General features: G+C 53.4%; 2 protein-coding genes across 7 annotated transcripts in view; one reads left to right on the top strand and one right to left on the bottom strand.

Annotated features, from left to right (window-relative positions):
* ERI3 (ERI1 exoribonuclease family member 3) overlaps positions 1-9,814 on the top strand; it is a 143,646-nt gene extending 133,832 nt beyond the window's left edge. For all 6 annotated transcript variants that reach the window (XM_036494663.2, XM_012930867.2, XM_004598920.4 and 3 more), the window contains one exon: positions 9,270-9,814. In XM_036494663.2, coding sequence (XP_036350556.1) covers positions 9,270-9,352 — 83 coding nt within the window. In that variant the 3' untranslated portion in view covers positions 9,353-9,814. The remainder of the gene's footprint in view (positions 1-9,269) is intronic.
* A 229-nt stretch (positions 9,815-10,043) lies between these two features.
* DMAP1 (DNA methyltransferase 1 associated protein 1) lies at positions 10,044-17,659 on the bottom strand. Its single transcript, XM_004598918.2, has 10 exons — positions 17,285-17,659; positions 16,913-17,004; positions 16,514-16,709; positions 11,940-12,098; positions 11,646-11,813; positions 11,275-11,460; positions 11,104-11,175; positions 10,742-10,814; positions 10,350-10,645; positions 10,044-10,166 (listed from the first exon to the last, which is right to left on the bottom strand). Exons 1-10 carry the CDS (start codon positions 17,387-17,389, stop codon positions 10,107-10,109), a joined length of 1,407 nt encoding a protein of 468 aa, XP_004598975.1. The 5' UTR covers positions 17,390-17,659; the 3' UTR covers positions 10,044-10,106.
* Between the last annotated feature and the right edge of the window lie 2,566 nt (positions 17,660-20,225).

Genomic DNA, 20,225 nt, shown 5'->3' with positions numbered 1-20,225 from the left:
ACACTGGGCACATGTGTCACTGGCCCTAGCACTCTCCAGCATAGGTGCGTAGCCATACCTCCCTGTATCTCAGAGTCCTCATTTTGGAGAATGTCTGTGCCTGTTGTTCACACCTTTCAGGAAGGGGTTGAGGCCCTGACATCTTCTTACTAGTCAGTGAAAGGCTTAAAAGACTGTCCCCTGGGGACAAGGGAAGGCGGAAGCTAGCTTGGGACAGATGTGGTGGATCTGCGCAGCCCTTCCCCCAACTCCTCTCCAGCCAGGTCCAGTTCACCTGGCTGTAGTTTCGTGGTGAGACTTAGGCAGTTTTAGCTGTGGGGTCCCAGAGCTAGGAGGAAGGTGAGGCTTCCTGACCCCTCTGCCGGGGTGGGGCTTGTCTGGGAACAACTAGGGGGGAGGTGGGCATCCCCGTAATGGCCAGAGTAGCCTCCCTGTTACTACAGCGTATTTCACTTTTAATTCTGACATATAATGTAATGATCTTTTTTAAGGCCCGATGATATTATCTGCCTGACTAGATTATTGAGTCTTCATCATCTGCAGATAAATTTATGGCCAGGACGAGGCTCAGGATTTATCATCAGTCAATAGAGCTCGATACTCTAACAAGGCGTGTAATAAGATATACATATTTAATGATCCAAGGGGAGGAGCGCTAATGGCAGCCCAGTGTCAGCAGTCCAGAAGCTGCGGCTCTGCCCTCGGGCTGCCGTGACTGTGGACACCTGGGTTTGATCTTTGCCCCGTGGTCCCAAACCTGTCTTCCTCAGGCCTGCCTTGATGCCCTGTTGGCCAGATTCCAAGGGAGAGGCAGGAAGGGAAGGAAGAGGGAGTGCCCGAAGCCAGGGCTGGACCTGGGCCTAGGCCTCTTCAGCCCAAGGTATGGACACACACCTGGAGACTCCACCTGCTGCCAGGCCTTGGAAAGATTGAGGGTGTCCTCAGACCCAGGCGCCCAGGCCCCTGAGCACTGGGATGGGCCCACAAGGGAGGGAATGCCGGGGCTGTGTGCCCAGGCCGCCCTGATGGTGACGGATGGTTTTTCATTATAGCCTCTCAGGTCCTGCCCGAGCCCTGTGTGGAAATTCTATTTATTCCCTAATTTGTAAAAATTCCCTCTTTATCTGATCCCAATCAGGGCGGGGTAATTGGCTCTCTGGGGCAGCGGCTGGGGTCCTTGATGAAGAGCTATGTGGATGTACCCAGCCCGGCCCCCACCCGGCCTGCCACCAGGGCCCACAATTAATAATGATTTGCAAATGGTAGACAAGCAATAACACAGAAAGATGTGGCGTCCACGCTGCCTCTTCATTTCCTCCCCTCGCAGATATAAATGGCCACAGAACAAAAACCCAGCACTATAAATTCTGGAATTAGTTATTCACCAGGATAAATGGGGCCTGGAGCCACCAGCCCCCTCTTCCCACCACCCTTCTTGCCTACTTGCCCAGTCTAGGTTCAGTCCCCAGGGCTGTTCCTGAGTCTGGCCCCCAGCTGTTCTCGCTGCTTCACCTCCAGGTACAGTTCCTTAGCGTCCTTCTGCCCCTCAAGCTGTCCCTGTCTGTGTCCTCAGTGACCTGACCAGCACCTCCTCTCACAGGCCTCCCTGGCCACACAGCCTGGCTCGTGTGCCCACCTTGCATGGGAGTGTGAGTGGACAAGATATGTCCTGCAGGCCCAGGGATCTGGATCAGGGGCTACTTCTGGGTGTCGTCTTGGCATCTGAGACTAGCCAGGCATGTGCCTGGCCACATCTGAGTTGGGCTGCTAGTGGCCAGACTTGATCAGTGTAAGTGACATAAGAGGTTTCCTGCTGTGTTCACTGGTCAGATAGGGATGTTGGCACAGACGTTTCCGGGCACCATGCCCTCTCGGCCAGGCGCATCTTCCCCACCCCCAAGTGGCTGTGAGCTGGCGGGTAATGGGCGTGTAATGGCCTCATTTCCATGCCCGGCCTCCAGGAGCGGCGGTAAGTGTTTGATTGCCTTAATTTCCAAACACATCATTATCCCAGCTTTACCAGCGCTTAATAAACACTTTATGAGGATTTTTTTAAAAACATCTTCGGTCCGCATACTTCTCTGAAGTGATAAACTCTAATTAAGTCTAATATTTAAAAATATGGTAATGGTGAGTTGTTTGAATAAGTGGACTGCATTTCTGTAATTTCATTATTACGTAAAACACGCTAATTATTTGGAGCGCGCTTATTACGGAGAGAGAAATCGCCTGCTAATCAAGATGAAATTGCCTTTCCCCCTTATTGTGGAACCACCATCATCCTTCACCATCAGCCCTGTGGCACCTCCAGGCACCTCGGTGGGGTGGAGGGGAGTGAAGGGAGGGGCTGAAATAAGGGGTCACTTTGGAGTGGAGGATGTAAGGACCCTGTGTGGAAGAGAGTGGGGAAGCCAAAGAGCCAGGTCTTGGGAGAGGGAGTGTGTCAGGAAAATGTGTTGGGTGGGCCACGGCCCAATGAATGGAGTCTCAGGGACTATGGGTGCCATGTGTGGGACAGAAATGGCATTGGGGGATATGAGGACATTATTGTTGGAATAGCAGTATTATTATTGGAATAATCACCACCACAACAATAATAGCCAGCTCAGACTGTGTTTGAAGTACTTCACAAATGAAAACTCATTTCATCTTTTTAACCACCCTTTGAGGAAAGTTGATGTAATTATCATCACTGTTCCCATTCTAGAGAAGAGGGAACCAAAACACAGAGAAATTAAAGTGCAGGCATTTGTTCAAGGTCACACAGTAAATAAGTGGTAGAGTTTGGATTTGAACTAAGAATGAGGCTGTTCAGAGTCCTTCTGTTTCAGTTCTAAATTCACTGCCATAGTCCTCACCTTCCTTCTGGGCTATCATTTGCTGCTTGATCCCAAACTGTAGGCAACTATGGCTTTGGGATGCCCACCTACATTATAGGGTCGCTAGATGCAGCAAATAAAAATACAGGCTCCCAGGGTTAAACTTCAGATCAACAGCAGATCATTTTTCAGCACTAATAGATGCAGTGTCCCCTTTGGGGTTGGGGCTGCATTTCATCTGGCTGTCTTGTCAGGCACGCCCATCGTCCACCCACCGGCACTTTGTTCCCAGGGCATTTGGGCCAACCAGCAGAAAGAAGTGGTTACAAAGTAAGAGGCTAGAGCATTGGCATAGCCAGGGTTCTTGTTGCCTCATCCTTAACCTGTGCATGGTTTCTGTTCCTTGGACTGGTCACTTTGCCACCCTCAACTTCCCACCCCTGCCTCTCCTGATCTATATATCATGGTTGCTGACCCCAGTTCTCATGCAAGTCACTAAGGTGCTTTGCCAGGATGAGCTTTTAAAGCAGCAGGTCTGTGTGGACCCCAGTGGGTCGCAGCATATCTCGACATGTTCTTTTAGACCGTACCACCTTTTGGCCCTATAAAGGTCAAGAGCTCCCTAATGTGCTGCTCCCTTCTTGTTCCTCCAATTCTGTTTACCTCTGTGACCATATCCTGCCATTCACTTTGCTGGCTGCAGTGATCCTGTGGATGGGAATTATATGTATCATGGGAGTATCATTTCCAAAGGTTGAGGAAAATATGGGACACTCACTCAGTCAATTGTCAATCCACTTGGAGAAGTATTTAAAACAGAACTTCTATTGCTTTCCACACTCAGAAATCCCAAATAAATTAAAAAGTTAAATATAAAAGTCACTGAAGATAATAGAAGAAAATGACAGGTTAGTGTTTTGTTTTGGTAACATTGGAATAAGGAAGGCCTTTGAAAAAAAAAATAAGAACCAGTTATTTATTTTCACTTTATTTAAAAGAAAGAGGGACAACAAAGGTCTTCCACCTGCTGATTCATTCATGCATGACCACAACAGCCAGGGCTGGGTCAGGCTGAAGCCAGGAACCTGGCACTGGATGCAGGTCTCCCACAGGGATTGTAGAGCCCAGGGACTTGGGCCATCAGCCACTGCATCGCAGAAAGAGAGGAACTGAACTCAAAGCAGCATTCATGTATGGGATGCTGATGCTCTAAGCAGCAACTCAACCTCCATGCTCCCAGCATCCTGGCAAGGCTGCCCCCCAACTTTTTTTCCCCACAACTGATTGATTTGAAAGGCAGAGTGAAAATAATGGAGAGAAGAGAGACATCCTGCATTTATTAGTTCACTCCCCAGTTGGCCATAATAGCCAGGACTGGGTCAGATCTAAGCCAAGAGCCAAGAACTTCATTCAGGTCTTCCAGTGGCAGCTTAGCCTGTTGTACCATAATACCAACCCCTGGACCTTCTTAAGTGAGGTATGAGTGCCTGGTACATTTCTGTCCCTCAGGAGTGTGACTAAACTCCAAAGGCCAGTGTATTTCTGTACCCCGTGGGCAGCCTCTTTCAGTATGCCTTACCTCAGTGGCACTGAGGTCCTAGATTCATCCTCTGCTGGCCCACTCAATCCCCTCGATAGGGAGCCCTCTCTGGTTTCCAGAATGCTCTCTGGCCTTCATCTACTTCTTCATGTCCTTCCGTGTATCTCCACCTCCAGCCAGCATCACTGGCCTAGTTGTCATCAACCTTCCTGGCCTCAGCGCCACAGTATAATCTGACAACTGATCTGTGTGCTTTCAGGATTAACCCCTCCAGCCCTATCTTTCCATTCTAGGATGAGAATTCTAAAATATAGTTGTGGGGATTGGTGTTGTGTGGTAGCTGTTAAGCTGATGCTTGAGACACCCACATTCTATACCAGAGCACTTAAGTTTGAGTGCAGCCTCCATTCACCATCTAGTGTCCTGCTGATGAGGCAACGGGTGATGGTTGAAGTACCTGAATCCTTGCTACCCACATAGGAGACCCACATGGAATTCCTGGCTCCTGGCGTTGACCTGGACAGTCCTGGCTATTTTGGCCATTTGGGAAGTGAACTAGCAGATACAAGATCTGCCTCTTTTTACCTCTGTGTGTATATGTATATGTATGTGTGTGTGTCTCTCTCTGCCTTATAAGCAAGATGAAGAGTAACAGTACAGATCTGATTCTGTCATTTCCCTCCCTAAGCATGTTCATGTCTCCCCATCATTCCCAGATCAGCCAATTACTGCATTCCCTAACTGGGCGTCCTTGCTGCTCTGGTCAGTCAGTCACTGATGACTTCACTAGCTTCATCTCTTGCCACAGCTACACCCTTGTGTTCTGCTCTTCCTCCCCTCTACCCACAGCCCCCTCCCCGCCACTAAATTTACTTTTTGGGGACACTATTGCACCTCCAGAAGTGTGCCTGTGCTCGTCTTAAGGCTGATAATACCTGCTCGTTGTAGCCCCTTCCAAGTCCCCTACACCCTCTGCTCACTCTTGCAGGAGTTAGGCAGCTTTCCCAGCCTCCTCCTCATGGAGCACTGCATGTTTTCCAGGGCCTCTCTCAGCTCTTGGAGGCAAGGAGTCTTCTCTTAGACCCAGTGTGGCAGGAGGAAGGTGTTTATGCATGTTTGCAGAGCCACTGAGTGCAAGAATGAGGGGCTCTTGAGGGGCTGCTAGGGCGTCTTCCTTCTTGAAGGTCTTCTTAGCCCAAGGCTGACTTCCTGTCCTCCTCTGCTGAGTTCCCAGGCAAGTACAGCCAGCTCTGGCATATAGGCCTCAGGTGGCTCACCCTATGTAGGTTCTCACATGGTCTCAGCCACCCCTGTGGTAGACGCACCTTTGCCAAGCAGGTATTTGACTTTCTCAGGTCCCAGCCAACAAACTCACCCTTCCCAGTCAGGTGCTTGCCCAGCAGTCTCCTCCTAGAGGGATTTAAGTAGCTGCACCCTCCCCTTCCATTATGGTCTTGACAGTCTAAAAATAGGTCCAACATGAAGAATATTAATGCCCTGAGAAGTTGTCTTGTCACAGGTTGATGCCCATTCCCACTTCGGGAACATAAAAAGCAAACAAAAAATTCTAGACTTTGAAGGTAGGAAAGTCCTACTTTGGGAGGCTCCCATTGTGGGCCCAGGGCTGCCCCTGGACCCCTGCAGCTGCCCTTCAGGCTGGCCTGCTAAACCCAAGAGGAGGTGCTGGAATGTGAGGCTGCCAACCCAGGCGGCCCCTGATCTTCAAGCAGAGGTCTCCTGAGGATATACTGTCGCCACACTTACCCTGCCTGCTACTCTGTTAAAAACCCCTAAGCCTCTGTCTGGTGCTGCTTCTGCCATGTTTCCTATTTTCGAAGTGTGCCACTTACTTTTAACTGACTAGTTGACAGTCAAGGGCTGGGAGCAAAGCCCGGGGCTGGAAGATCGTGCCACTCACTGACAAGTTGGGGAAATTGGGACAGATCTCCTCCTCTGACTCTTCATCATAGATAACCAGTTGCAACAAGTCAGAATCCAGGATCCCCAGCAACAAGGGTTAGCAGTCAGTGTTATGGAGTGATTGATACTTGGGTTTGTCAGATATGCTGGGCTCTGCCTGTCATCTGTGTAGACTGTCTAGTGGACACTGTTCCTCAGTGGGGTGCCCAGGAAAACAGCATTCTGGCCTTCTCAGGAAGAGGAATTCCTGCCTGCAGAGGAGTGAGGCAGAGAGGCGTGTGTGTGTGTGTGTGTGCGTGCGCGCATGCGTGCACATGCCACCTTGTTCAGTGCTCCCAGTATCAATGAGGCCATTCCTGGGAGAGGAACCCAACACTTAGAAACCTGCGCAATGGTCACATGCCATGCAGTCCCAGTGGAGGTTACAAGAACCAGGTCTGCATGTCGCCCAAGCTCCCTGTATGAAGTGTTGATCTCAGAATTACATTTCTTGAAATTGGAGTAGTGACTGGGGCGGGGGCCGAGGGCCGGATGGAGAGGGATGGAGTTGAGACCAGGAATAGGCGTGAACCGAGGGCAGGGAGAGCCATGGGGAATTAGAGGATATGGCTGGATGGTGTAAGATCCTTTGGCTACAAGAAAATGGATTAGAGGAGGGCAGAGGACTAGCTGAGGAGCTGTCCAAGTAGTGTGGCGGGGGTCTGGATCGCAGCAGTTGCTGCTGGGATAAAGGGAGTAATGATTAGGGGGATAGTAAGATGAAATCTGAAGTTCACACTTGATCAGACTTAGGTGTCGAGCCCTCCACAGGAATGGAGAATGTGGGACTAAGCAGTTGTGTGTGCCACAGGATGTCCTGTTCTGTATCTGTGGAGAGCGCTGTCTGGGGGCCTCTGGGTTTGTGCTCCACAGCTTAGGAGCACTCCAGGCTGGAAATGGTGATCTCTGGTGTATGACTCTCAGGCTTGGCTAAGAGTTCAAGAACAGACTGGGGCAAGTGGACCTTCCCAGCACGGGGCCAGATGCTGGTGGGCAGTTAGTGTTTGCCCACTGGATGGCCTGGGGTCGGGGTGGGACATTCACGTGGGCCAGGAGAGGCAGATTGAGTGATTTGTCCAGCAGTGAGTGAGTGAGGGGCCAGATGAAGTCAATAGAAAACTAATTTTCTTTTCTGCTGGAAGAAATGAGGTGTGTGGCCGCTGGGTAATTGCAGATAACGAGGGGACTTATTCTTAATATGCACAGCAGCCACGGTCCCCCGAGTACAGGAGACAGAAGGACTAGCAGTTCTGACAGGGCCAGGCAAATTTGGTAAATCACCATATCATAGTCCCTCCAGTGGTACCACCACAGCCTCTGGGCCCTGCCACGCTTCCCTCTCCCAGGCCCTTCCTGTCCCAGTCTCCTTGTCACGCCTAGCTCCTCTCATCACACCCCTCCCTCTCCACTCCCCACCCCCACAGCATAGGCATGTACACTAAGGGAGACAAATGATGGGTCCTCTGCTGAGCGGGGTGCGTGTCCGGCCCATAAACCACGCGGATGGGTCACGTCTGGAGTTGCCATGGCCGCCACTACCCACCCATCTATCTTCCCACCATTGTGCCTCAGATCAGGCCTCCTGAGGCCCTAGGTGAACAAGGTGTCAACTCGCCATGTGCATACATGTTGAGCTCTGTTGTGAAACAAGATCCTGTCTGATTTGTCTGCCCTGAGCAGGATCTGCAGGGCTGGAGCCTGGCTAGGAAGGGTGGGCCCTGGCTTACCACACCTCCTGCCCCTCCCACAGCTCTTTTCTAGTGAGCTCCTGGAAGGGCTGGCCTGAGGGGCTTAGTGAAAAAGGCTGGTTCTTGACAGATGCAGGGGCCTCCTGACCCCACCTTGACCTTATCACCCCCCACACTTGATTATGACATCGATGTACAATATTTCTACAATCACAGCATCGATCCCATGAGGGCTGGTGGTGGCTGAGGCCCTGGTCATGGCCCCTGTACACTGAAGGGAGGTGGGAGAACAGGTGAAGGAAGGGCACGTTGGTGGCTGTTCTGAAAAGCCTAGGCACCCGGGCTGTTTCTGTCTTAGTGGGACAAGCTCTGGGTAGCTGCATCCCCAGACCTGGCCCACATCCGTGACTCAGCCACCCCAGCATGCCTCTGCTTGCACTCTCCAGGGTTCCAGGAGACTTACGGACACTTCTCACGAAGTAACTGCTTCTGGTAGGCTCCTGCACCCAGGAACACATTTAAGCTGAGGTATAGACAGGTACAAGCCTCCAAAGTGGCCAGCATCCAGCTTCTAGCCCACTGGGACTGATGAGCTCAGGTGTGTTCAGTAGAGAGCTGGTGGCAAGCTGTGAGGGGGCCACAAACTGAAACCCTCCCCAGCTTCTCCAAAGCTGCGCAGGAACCAGGCGAGTTGCTGTTTGGGTACACAAGCCTGGGCACAGGGCCCTGGCCCAGCAGTGCTGCCTCGTGTGCCTTGTCACCAGTGATTAGGGCCTGGGCCACATCTCCCACATGCATGCAAGTGCTGGCAAAGTCACCCTGGCCGTGGGCGTGATGAATGGCCGCACAGTAATGAAATGGAGACATCAAGGCGGGTGGCGGGAAGACAGAGTGTGGCGGACGGGCCGTCCCCACGCGGCGGCAACAAGAAGGATCGCCCAGCGGCCGGGGGCCGTCAAGGGAGAAATTACACATTTACTCGGCCTTTTTCTTACTGCGACGGCGCCCATACATCACTGCTGGGGTTGGGCTGGGACACACCGGCCAATTTCCAGCATGAATTATGGGGCTGTGAAGCATCAAGATGGAGCTTCCTGCTGGCCCAGCAGCACCCATCCCAACCTGAAGCTGGAGGTCTTGCCTCAGGGAGGGGGGCCCTCTAGAGCCTGCAGCTCCAGAATCTGCCCTGCTTCCCACTGCACTGAGGGCAGAGAGGGGAAGACTCTGGAACCCTTCTAAAAGCCCCTCCCTCTCTCTTTCCAGATGACTGCAAGAACATTGCCAACATCATGAAGACACTCGCCTATCGAGGCTTCATCTTCAAGCAGACATCGAAACCGTTCTGATTGGCCGAGGACGGGATGGGGCAGGACAGGGTAGCTGCTTGGCCCAGCCCAAAACCCCTCCTCTCCCACTCCAGGCGGGAAAAGGGAGAGTGGCACAGCTCTGTGTCCAGAGTATCCCCTGGTTGCCCTGTGGGCTTGTGCCCCAGGCAAGGGCTTGGCCACTTGGCACTAGTAAAGCAGACACTTTGTGCTCCGCCCCCCCCCCCCCCGCCGGCCCCACCCCTCAACCTCATCCCAGTATCAGCCCCTCCTGCGTGGGCCTGGACTTGGGGGACCCAGGCACTCACTGCCCCCTCCCTGGTACACAGGCTTCTGCTGGGGCCCCCAGAGCCCCTGTGCCCCCTCCCATCCATAGTGCATGGTGTGTGGTGCCCCCAGGGCTCCAGGACAGATCAGGCCCTACCTTGTGTCTACCCTTGTCCCTGCTGTGAACGTGCCACTGAATAAAGTCGGGGAAATGAGGCCCTGGGTGCGTGCAGAGCCGTCCTGAGTGGGGACCACAATGTCCTAGTGGAAGAGTCTGACAAAACTGGTAGGGAGCTGCCAGTGGTCAGAAGGCCGCCAAGGCAGGTCCCAACTCCTGGAGTGGCTGTAGGATCCCCACCCTACCCCACCCACCCCCCTCATCTCACCCCACCTCACCCCCTCCCAGCCAGAGGCTTCAGCAGAGGTGGAAAGGAACAGGCAGCAACCCAGTCCAACTCAGCAACTCTATTTACATGACAGGATCACCCGCACCCTAGGTGGCCGGCTCTCATGGCTTCTTGGCTTTCTTCACAGAAGATGAGCTGGAAGCCGATTCGCGGCGCTTCCTCTGAGGACACAGAAGGTGCAGAGGTCAGTGGCCCCAGGGCCTGCCTCGGGCTTGTGTGTGCACCTCCTGCGCTCAAGAGATGGCCTCTGTCCCCAGCTCCTGCCCCGAGTCTCAGACCCTCACTAGGGCGTCTTGGTGCAGGGGACTGTGCTCACTTGCCCTCCCAGCCTGTCCATCTCTTACCGAATTGGGTGTGAGGGGCGCGCCCACTACATCGATGATGGTGTCCTTGGTGGGGTCAGGGCCAAGTCCAGCTTCTGACACTGCAGGCTCCGTAGTGGCTGGGGCTGGGCAGGAGGCCGAGGCGGTGGGGCCGCCCAGCACACCTGCCCGGGCTAGTGCCTCATGGCGGTGACGCAGCATCTGGAGCTCATACTCGCAGTTGGCGCACGCTTGTTTGAGTTCATAGAGCAGCACCAGGTCACTGCGCAGCTCATTGAACATGTGCACCAGCTCCTCCGTGGGCGTTGGGCTCAGCTCTGGGGGGGGCGGTGCGAGAGCTGGGGTGTGAGTGAGATGCAACAATAGAACTACCCCAACTCTCCCAGCCCTGGGAAGGCACACCCTCAGCTCACCCACACCCAGCTCCAGCAGCATCTGTTCCAAGGCCTTGATCTTCTTCTGTCCCACAGAGCTTGGCAGCTTCATCTGCAACGACCCAGGTAGCTAAGTCCCTTTCCCCGCCAGGAGACTAAGGGGTAAGGGGATGAAAGGCCGTGGGGGTGGGGGAGGATGTGGGAGAGAGAACCTAATGCATGGAGGATCTTCTGGGCCAGAGAAGGAAATAGAAAGTGGGGACCACAGCCCAAGCCACATCCCTGAGATCCTGGTGAGGTGACCTGTGTCTGTGGGAGCCTTCTGGTGCACCAGCCCCACCTGCTGCGGCCACTTACATCCCAGAACAGCCCAGCGTCGGCCCCTGGAGGAGGTGACATACCCGCTGGCTCCGCAGTGTGACACCTGCAGACTTGAAGTCTGGAAACTTGATGCCCGCAGTCTCAGGAACAGCCTGGGGGAGGAGTCATGGAGAGAAGGGTGGTACGGGAGTGAGCCTGCCAGCTCTGGGTGACTACCTTGCCCCAGCCCCGAGCTGGGCTCGCCTCCGCACCGGTTTCTCAGCCTCCTTCTTCTGGGGAAGCTTCTTTTTGGGGGCCTTGCGTTCTGTGCGCCGCTGCTCCGCAGTGGTGTCTGCTGCTGTGATCAGCTTCTGCAGGTCCTGGCTGCGTTTCTCCCGCTCCTTCTTCCGGGCCTCGATCTTGCGCAGCTCCTGTAGCAGGTACTCCTCCTCCGCTACCTGAGAAAGGAAGAGATTCTGGGAAGCCGGTGAGGCCACATGTGAAAGAAAGGAGGGTAGGCGGGGAAGGTATACTGGGCTAATGGGGGAGAGCAGGGGAATGACCACGCCGGGGGAGGGGGCAAGCAACGGAAGCCAGTGAGGGTGAGGGAGCGGAGGTCATGGTGGGGGTGCCTGGGACTGACCTGCTCTGGGGTCCGGTTGTAGAGACGCTCCAACTGCTCCTTCCGCCTGCGCTCGTGCCCGGCATCAAACACTGGTATCTTCAGGTCCGTGCCTGGCACAGCCCGCACATTGGCAAGCTTGGCACAGATGTGGTAATACCGCTCCTTGAGGTCCTCCACAGAACGCTTCTGAGGGTCAACACAGGCAGGGATGATTGATTACTCGGGTACACATGGAAGGAGCTGGCCTGCAGGCAGGGCCTGCTAGTAGGCCCAGGGGTTGGACACATGTGCACATGTCCAGCACCAGCTCACCTTGAATTGCTGGTGGTCGTAGCGATCATGGATAACCACAAAACGCAGGTCAAAGCGACGACTGAGGTCAAAGAGGTGGTCCGTTTCTGCCTTAGTCCAGGCATCGTCGTGGAGATAGAGCTGGTACTCCTGCTCTGAATACACAGGCACCTGCACCGTCTGCAGGCACAGAGGCACACGATGAGGGACGCTGGCATCCCATTATCTAGTGGCTCCAGCACTCCTCCCCACTCCCTGCTTATCGCCAGTGTCTGGACTGAACAAAAGCCAATCCTCCACCTGTTCCCCTGCAGAGGGCAGCCGGGAGTGAGAGAAGAACTCTTTCCTAGAGACCCTGACTGACTCCGACTGCAGCCTGCCTCCGACTGTCACCAGGAACAACTTCACTAGGGCCTCAGCTCCAGAACGTGGTAACAAGACACACGTGCCTGCCCCCATGGTTAAGGTGAGGGGCTCACATGTAAGCACTGCTGTGGAGTCCAAAGGTTAACTTCGGAGTCTGGCAGATGGCTAAATACCTGCAGAAAGGCCCAGGAGCACAGGGCCAGGCAACTCTTGCCTGAAGCACTACTGCCACCCAGTGGTGACAATGGGGCTTGCAGCTTTCTCCACTGGCAGTCAGGAATCTACAGGGCTGGGGTCCCAAGATGACTCCAGCAGTGTCCTCCTTCCTCAATCCCTGCTCACCTGCTGAGGACAGACAGACCACCAGCAGCTGGGTGTGTCAGGGTTTAAAAGAAGGGGCCGCTTCTCTACTGGACCACGGAACTTCATTTTCTCTATTCCACAGCTGCCTCCAGGACATCCTCTTCCACACCACTCCACCCCCTCTACCACAGCACACTCAGGACTGAACTCCCCATGCTCTCCATTAGTGCCCCCATCACCAGCCCAGGGCACTGCCAGAAACACGGCATCTTCAATCCCTACCTCCCCCATGGATCCTCCCTTTCCTCCCCACATCTGTGGCTTTACCTGCCAAACCTCTATTGCCACATCCCAGCGCAGGCAACACCATCACTTCTCAGACTTAGGAAATAACCCCCCGAACCCTCCCCACTTCAGTTGTTCTGCATTCATTCTGCTCTCTTCCAGTCAAGGCTCCGCCTGCAGCCAACACTTGCTCTCTGAACAGTGCCACTAAAAAGAAGTCTGCAGAACAGGGCCGTGTGCAAACTGAGCACTGGTCTGGGATGAGAAGGAAACAGTAGGCACGGACAGACTGTTAGGCATTCGATGTTTACTACTGAGCCTAACGTGAAGAAGCCTGGCCTTTTCCTGTAAGTTTGCTGTCTGAGTCTCTGAGGGAGTGGGTTTACCACAGAGGCCTTCACTTCATTAAGACACGCTGTTCCAGAGGGTATGTCCAATAATGTCACCCAGCCGTCCCATATGAAGCTCCTCAAAGGCTACCACCTCAAACACTTTGTGCCTTCAGACCCTCAAGAGGCAGGGCTCCCGGGCTCTTCACCTCTGCTCAGCACACCACAGGACTGGGGGCAAATCCTCTGACCGTGGCCTCCTGCAGCCACTGGGCCTCATGGAGCCTAAGTTAGAGCCAGCGATGGCATTTTCTGAACTCACCAGGCTCCCACCCTGTCCCTAGATCACACCCCATCCCTCTGACCTCCTTCAGGTATCCATCTACTCCTCTGGAGAGTCTCCCCAGAGTCCCCCACATTCCACTGAATATTTTCAAAAACAGGAATGGAGGATCCAATCCTGCACTCCAAGAACTTGGTTAGATGGGGGAGACAGCATCGGGGCCTGCTACTCCTGAGCTGGAGTCAGTACTGAATTGGACAGTGGTCCTAGAGTTTGATAGCTAGTGATGCCTGAGCTAGCCTGGGGACCCGGGTGGTCAGAACAGGTCATTTAGGTCCTGGTTTGGTCTTAAGAAGTGAATTCATGAGGGAAAACAGGGAAAAGAATCCAAGGCAAAGGCACCAACATGAACACTGCATGAGAAAACCTACTTGCATACAGGGCTTATCAGCAAGGGTGCACTGACGGCCAGGGAAAGGTGGAGAGCACCCATGGAGCAGGCCAGTGCGCTCTGCCGAGGAGCCTACACTTCATGTCCAGAGGGCAGTGGGGGCAGATAAGGGAAGGTTTTATGGAAAAAGATCTCCCATCTGCCAGTCACTAACCAAGTGGCTATAGCTGGAGCTGAGCCGATCCAAAGCCAGCTTTTTCTAGGTCTCCCACACGGATACAGTCCCAAGGTTTTGGGCCATCTTCCATTGCTTTCCCAGGCTCTAAGCCGAGAGCTGGATGGGAAGTGGAGCAGCCAGGACTTGAACCAGTGCGCATGGGATGCCGGTGCTTGGAGATAGAAGACTGCCAGTTGAGCCATCACGCCAGCCCCAATGAGGTTAGTTTTATAGAAAGAGGTGTAAAAAGTTTTTGATAGAGTGAGGGTGCAGAGGTTAAGCAAGAATCTGGGGGGCCAGTGGGGAGGAAGACTGCAGGGATCAAGCAGTTGAAAAAAGGAAAGCTGAGGGGCTGGTGTTGTGTCCTGTAGCACCGTCATCAACCCTTGCTGCTCCACTTCTGACCCGTTCCCTGCGATAGCCCTGGCTCAGGTCCTTAGGCCCCTGCACCCATACAAGAGGTTCCTGGATCCTGGCTTCAGTCCAGCCCAGCCTTAACCACTCTCCCCATTTGGGGAGTGAACCAGTGAATGGGAGATAGATCTGTCCCTCCCTGCCTACCTCTCTGTAACTTCCTTCAGATAAACAACAAGAAGGTGAAGATGAGGGCAGGGACTAGAGCAGCTGGAGCAGCTTTAGAAGATAAAAACCACAGCACAGGCTGGGAGGGCAAGCAAAGGCCACCACCACAGATGACCCCCATGTTTCCGGCTTGAGCAAGAGGGGCAGCGCTAACAAGGAAGCCCATTCCTTCATCTCATTCCAGCCTCGTTCTTTACACTGGGGTCCCCAGGTTCTTCCCGACTCGCCCTGTGGCCTGACCATGTCTGCTGAAGCTGTCAAGAGCTATCCAACGACATCAGCTCAAAGCCTAGATCCTTGTGCCTGCTGGCCAAGGCCCTGCCTGTCAGCGCCTGCTGGCCCATCAGGCCTCTTCTCCCCCGTGTCTTCCCTCAGGCTTCAGGTTCTGACGGGAGGCATCCACAGCATCCCACGCACAGGACCTTCCAGGAAGTAATAATGCCCACGCTCATGCTGCTCTCTGCCGAAGGTCACCCTACTGCTTTCCTGATCCCAGCTGGTGCCATCTTTGATGGCGGAACCTCATAGTGCCGCAGGTCTCCCTGTGATCATCACAGCTCCCAGTGTAGCACGCATCCATCCCGCCAACCTCTTCCCACTCCCAACACAATGGAGAGCTCTTTGAGGACAAACACTGTATAATATTTATTTGTGGATCCTCAATGTCTAGGGCTCAGCTTGCAGGTCAAGGCATTTTACTAAATACAAAATGAGTGTTCTTTAGTCCCCAACTCCTGGCTGTCCCTTCCCACTTAATCTTAGCCAAAAGGCTGAGAGGCAATTGGCTGTCCCTTCTCAATCCTGCATCAGACCTAAGGGCCGAGGATGGTGATGAGATGGAAGAAAACCAGGTTTGGGGTCGGAATCTGGCCATGTTGAGTTTAGTAGCTGTGAACCATCCAGGGGGAAGAGAGCCAAACGCAGTGGGGTACACTGAAAGGAGAAGGTAGGACAGCATCCTTGGCTTGAGTCCCAGTGTTTTGAGGTGCTAGGTCTAGGCTGTTCCAGATACAGTGGCCTAAGTTAAGGTCTAACAAATCCTCAGCCAAACAAGCTCGGCCCGTCGTTGGCTGACTGTGGGAATCGCCCTGATCCAGCCGGACCTATCATCTACCGCAAGGACACAGGTGCTGCAATAGTAGATGCAGGACACAGGCAGAGCTTACCTCCAGCAGACAGTGGGGCCTCACTGATGTACTTTCGAGGGCTAGCTTAAATCCTACCTTCTCAGCCCCCTGACCACACCACCAGGCCTCTCTGCACCCAGATTCACCCTTTCCTGGCTCCCCTCTGAAGAATCCAACTTCTCTTTAGTCCATAGGTTTGTTACCTCTATCTCCTCTGTCCTTTGAGCTTAAAGGGAAGACTAAGTCGTCAGTGACTGCGGATCTGGATCTGTAGGTGAATAATGGTGCTGTTCACTGAGGGGGAATGGCTCGGGGTGGTGAAGCTGTGCGTTCGATTTGGGGTTCCCTAGTTGACGTGGGGCATTTGGTTAGACACTCTAGGAAATGACTGGGAGCAACAGTTGTGCTGGACTGGACATACTACATTGGGGTCACTGGCAGTGGACCTGCAGCCACAGGGCAAATGAGACACCCTAAAAGAGACCACCTACAGCACAAGAGCACAGCATCGAAGACACAGCAATGTCTGCAAGGCCAAGAAAAGCCACCACAACCACAGCAAGCAGGACTCTAGGCAGCAGAGGCCCACTCTGCCCGTGTCTGCCAGCAGGCCAGAGCAGGTGGCCTTGACCGAGCCTGAGCATGCCGCTGGAGCCCAGCGGGCTCAGGGAAGGAAGGCCCTGCCGATCTGCACAGAACGGCACACGCTCACCTTGTTGAACCTGGCGAAGGGGTAGTCTTTGCCTTCCTCTGCGGCCCGTCTCCAGTGGAAAAACATGGCCCCGTCCTTGCGGGCCGGGTTGGTGAAGGGCATCCACTTCCACGGCCTCACCTTCTTGGACCCCAGTTTGGCCTTGACAGTGCGGTAGCCCTGACCAGTGTCGCTGGGGAGCAGGGGCGGCGCGTCCCTGGCAGCAGAGGTTAAGGAAAAGGGAGATGAGGTGTGAGTGTGTGGGGGTACCCCTGGGCCCCTGGGGGCTGGTCTGCCCTACAGGAAAGAGATGGGAGCCTGAGAGCAGGAGTTGAGAAGCCCTAGCCGAGGGAGGGAATTGCAAAAGGACCTGCCAGGAGCAGGGGAGGAGGGGGCTGGCATTGGGGTTCCAATACTTGCTTCTTGTCCGAGTAGAGCAGGGCGTACACCTCCCGGTGCATGCCCTCCGGCCTCTTGAAGGTCAGCGTCTCCGAGGACTTCTTGGACTTTTTCTAAGGAAGGAAACCAGAGGGACAGAACCTTAGACCCCCCCACGCCCACCCCTGACCTCTTGGTGACAATGCTTTAGCCACTCACCCCCCTGAACAAGCCAGCAGGCTCAGTGCCAGTGGCACAGAGCACTCAAGGGGCACCTCCAGCTCCTAGACCGTCGTCGGGGCTTCGTTCCCCTCACCCCGTGGCCAGGGTCACACGCGGTCGCTCACCCCGCTCGCCTCTTGCCCTCCTCCATCAGCAGCTTGACCCCGAGCCCCCCACCCCATCCCAAAGCACCTTGTCCGGGTTGATGATGTCCTTCTTGCTGATGGTCCCGGAGGCTGCATCTCCTTCGGGACCCCCGAGTTCCAGAATGTCCCGTACGTCTGCGCCGGTGGCCATCGCGCCTTGGAGACGGGGGAGGCGGGGACGGGACGTGGGGCGACCCGAGGTCGGGAGTCGGCGCCTGGGAGAGGGACCAGGCTCAGGTCCGGGGGCGGGGCCGAGAGGCGGCTGGAGGGCCAGGTCAGGCTCGGGTTCTGCCTGGAACCCGCCGCCCGGACGTCGCTAACGGCCCCATGAGCCTCCCCGGCCCCGCACTTCCGCACCTGGGACCCCGCCGCCGCCGCTCCTGCAGCCGCGGAAAGCTGCTAGCAGAAACTTCCGGCTGTGCGCAAGGGAAAGGCGGCCGACAGACACATTTCCGGTGTGTGCTTCAGGAAATTGGAGCCGACTGGCAACCCGGTGGGGAAGCGCCTGGCAGGCTGGGCCGCGGAGCTCCCGGGAGGTCGCGCTTGGTGCAGCTGCCCGCTTGCTGCCTTCTGCTGCCTGTCTCCCTCCGGCGCACCATGGGCAGGAGAAGGAGAGCCTAGAGCTTTAGGACGTTGAAAAGTCCCTCACTTTCTGTCAGCTGGTTTCCTCATTTGCGAAGTAGACATTGTAATCGTACCTGCTTAATTGGTAACAGCCCATGTCAACTACACAGTGCCTGAGACATTAAAAACATTTTTTGGATGGATTCTATTCATCACCCCTGTACATTAAGTACCAATATGTACCAGGCGCTGGGCTAGGCTTGGAGGGGAAAGGAAAAACTAGACCAAGATCTCTACTCTTTAGCTCTCTTCCCCCTTTCAAGCCAAATTTTTAACGAAAAAAATCTTACTGCAACCACATAGGAACGTCATTGGACACTAAATCCTGAAGTTACACACGAATATACCTTATGTCACAGCAATTGTACTCCTGGGTATATTCCCAAAAGAAATCTTAGGTTTACTAAGAGGCGTAGAGAAAAATAGTGATGGAATTATAATTCTTAATCATCTCTAACTGAAGACAATCTAAAAGCCTCTTAACGGAAGAAATTAGTTTTAGTATATTCATGCAATGACGTACTGTAAGATATGAAAGAGAGTAAGTTGCTGCATGCAAGAATACGGATGAGTCTCACATGAAAGAAGGAAGACAAGCTGTGCACGATTTCCTGCAAGTGGGAAAGCAGGCAGACCTATTGGACAGAGGTCAGGAGAGAGGGGGACACCCAGGGCAAGGGCCCAGAAGGTCCCGTGTGGTGACCTTAGCTGCATGTTATACTGAGTTATACCGAGTACCCACCATATAGGAAATGACTGATAAATGCCCTAGGGCTAACAAAAGCGAAGCCTTGAACTGTGGTGTGTTGCTAACCACACAGAGAGGAAGCCTTATATATTCATCAATAATCCTTACTACATCTACATCTGTGTGCACAGAAGCCATCAAATGAAACATCAGATCAAACCAGAAACCCTAAGCCAACTTGTATGAGCAAATCTGTGCTTATGAATAGGAACGGACACTTAAAAGGCGGGGGGGGGGGGGCGGGGGTTGTAGGGAGATGACCATCTTTCTCTGCCTATTTTCAGCAGGTATGCAAATCACATCCCCTAGAAAGGAAACAAGCAAAACCAACATTGTTTGTTGAGATTAAGCAGTCTCCACATAAGGGCCACGCCAGTACCTCTAGAATAGCCCCACAAAATGAAACCTTTGGCCTTTAAATTGCCTTAGTGAAACCCCCAACACAGCCAGCTTTATTTCAGATTTCACAGTGCCAATCTATTTCAGTAGCAGATAACCTGTGAGATAGGATGAGCCAATGAGAAAATTGCTGTTTTCCTACCATGAACAACTTGTGAGTAAATCTTCTTTTTGAGTAGTTCTTGTAGTAACATATAATACCCGTAAGTCTAAGAAGGGTAGAGTACAATATCTCAACATGTATTTACAGGTAGATCAGGCACATAGATCTTTCATCTCCTCACAGTTGGAGCCTACCCGACCCTCTCTGTGTGAATGGCAGTTGTCCAGCTGTGCTGGGGAGCACCTTGCTCTCTGCTTCGTGCTCCCTTCAACGACACATACACCATCCAACTGTAAGTTCGTTGGTACCCATCATCAGCCTGCCTCCATCCCTCCTCCCCTATCCTTCCCAGCCTCTGGGAATCACTGTTCCAAATGCAGACTGCCTTTTGTAATGTTTGCATTTGAGAAGATGTGCATTTGTCTCTCCTCGTCTGGCTGCTTTCGGCTCACAGAAGGACCTTCCCTTCCGTCCAAGTTACTGCAAATGTCAGGATCCCATTTCTTGTTATGGCTGAAGAATATTCCCTTTTATATATTAGCCATATTTTCCTTATCCATTCTTCTGTGGAGGTTTTGTCTCAGTTGATTCCCTATTCTGCTTATTCTGAATAGCTGCAACAAACATGGGAATGCAGGCGGGTACCACTTTTATATGTTGACTTCATTTCTTTTGAACATATGCTCAAAACTGGAATAACTAAGCCATATGGTAGAACCATTTTAATTTTAAAAATATTTATTTTTTATTATAAAGGCAGATTTATAAAGAAGAAAGACACAGAGAAAGATCTTGCATCTTCTGGTTTGTTCCTCAAATGGCTGCAATGGACAGAGCTGAACCAATCCAAACCTAAGAGCCAGGAGACTTTTTCAGGTCTCTCACCTGGGTGTGCAGGGCCCCAAGGCTGTGGGCGATCCTCTACTGCTTTCCCAGGCACAAGCAGGGAGTTGGATGGGCAGCAAGGCAGTTAGGACACGGAATGGTGCCTCACCACTGCCTAATGCTGGCACTTGAAGGTAGAGTGTTTTCCTGTTGAACCACAATGCTGACCCCAGTAGAATTAGTTTGTTGTTGTTGTTTCAGCTAACTCCATATTGTTCTCCATAATGG

The sequence above is a fragment of the Ochotona princeps genome, chromosome 2, assembly GCF_030435755.1.
Source record: "Ochotona princeps isolate mOchPri1 chromosome 2, mOchPri1.hap1, whole genome shotgun sequence".
NCBI lineage: Eukaryota > Metazoa > Chordata > Mammalia > Lagomorpha > Ochotonidae > Ochotona > Ochotona princeps.
Note: the sequence above shows the minus strand (reverse complement) of the source record. Positions and strands in the feature narration are given on the sequence as shown.

Excerpts from the sequence above, each read along its gene's own strand:
- DMAP1 (XM_004598918.2), bottom strand. The coding sequence starts at position 17,389 with ATGGCCACCGGCGCAGACGTACGGGACATTCTGGAACTCGGGGGTCCC. Across the intron at positions 12,099-16,513 it reads CCTTCGCCAGGTTCAACAAG|ACGGTGCAGGTGCCTGTGTA; the intron begins GTGAGCGTGTGC and ends CTGTGCCTGCAG. Across the intron at positions 11,814-11,939 it reads ACGACCACCAGCAATTCAAG|AAGCGTTCTGTGGAGGACCT; the intron begins GTGAGCTGGTGC and ends GTTGACCCTCAG.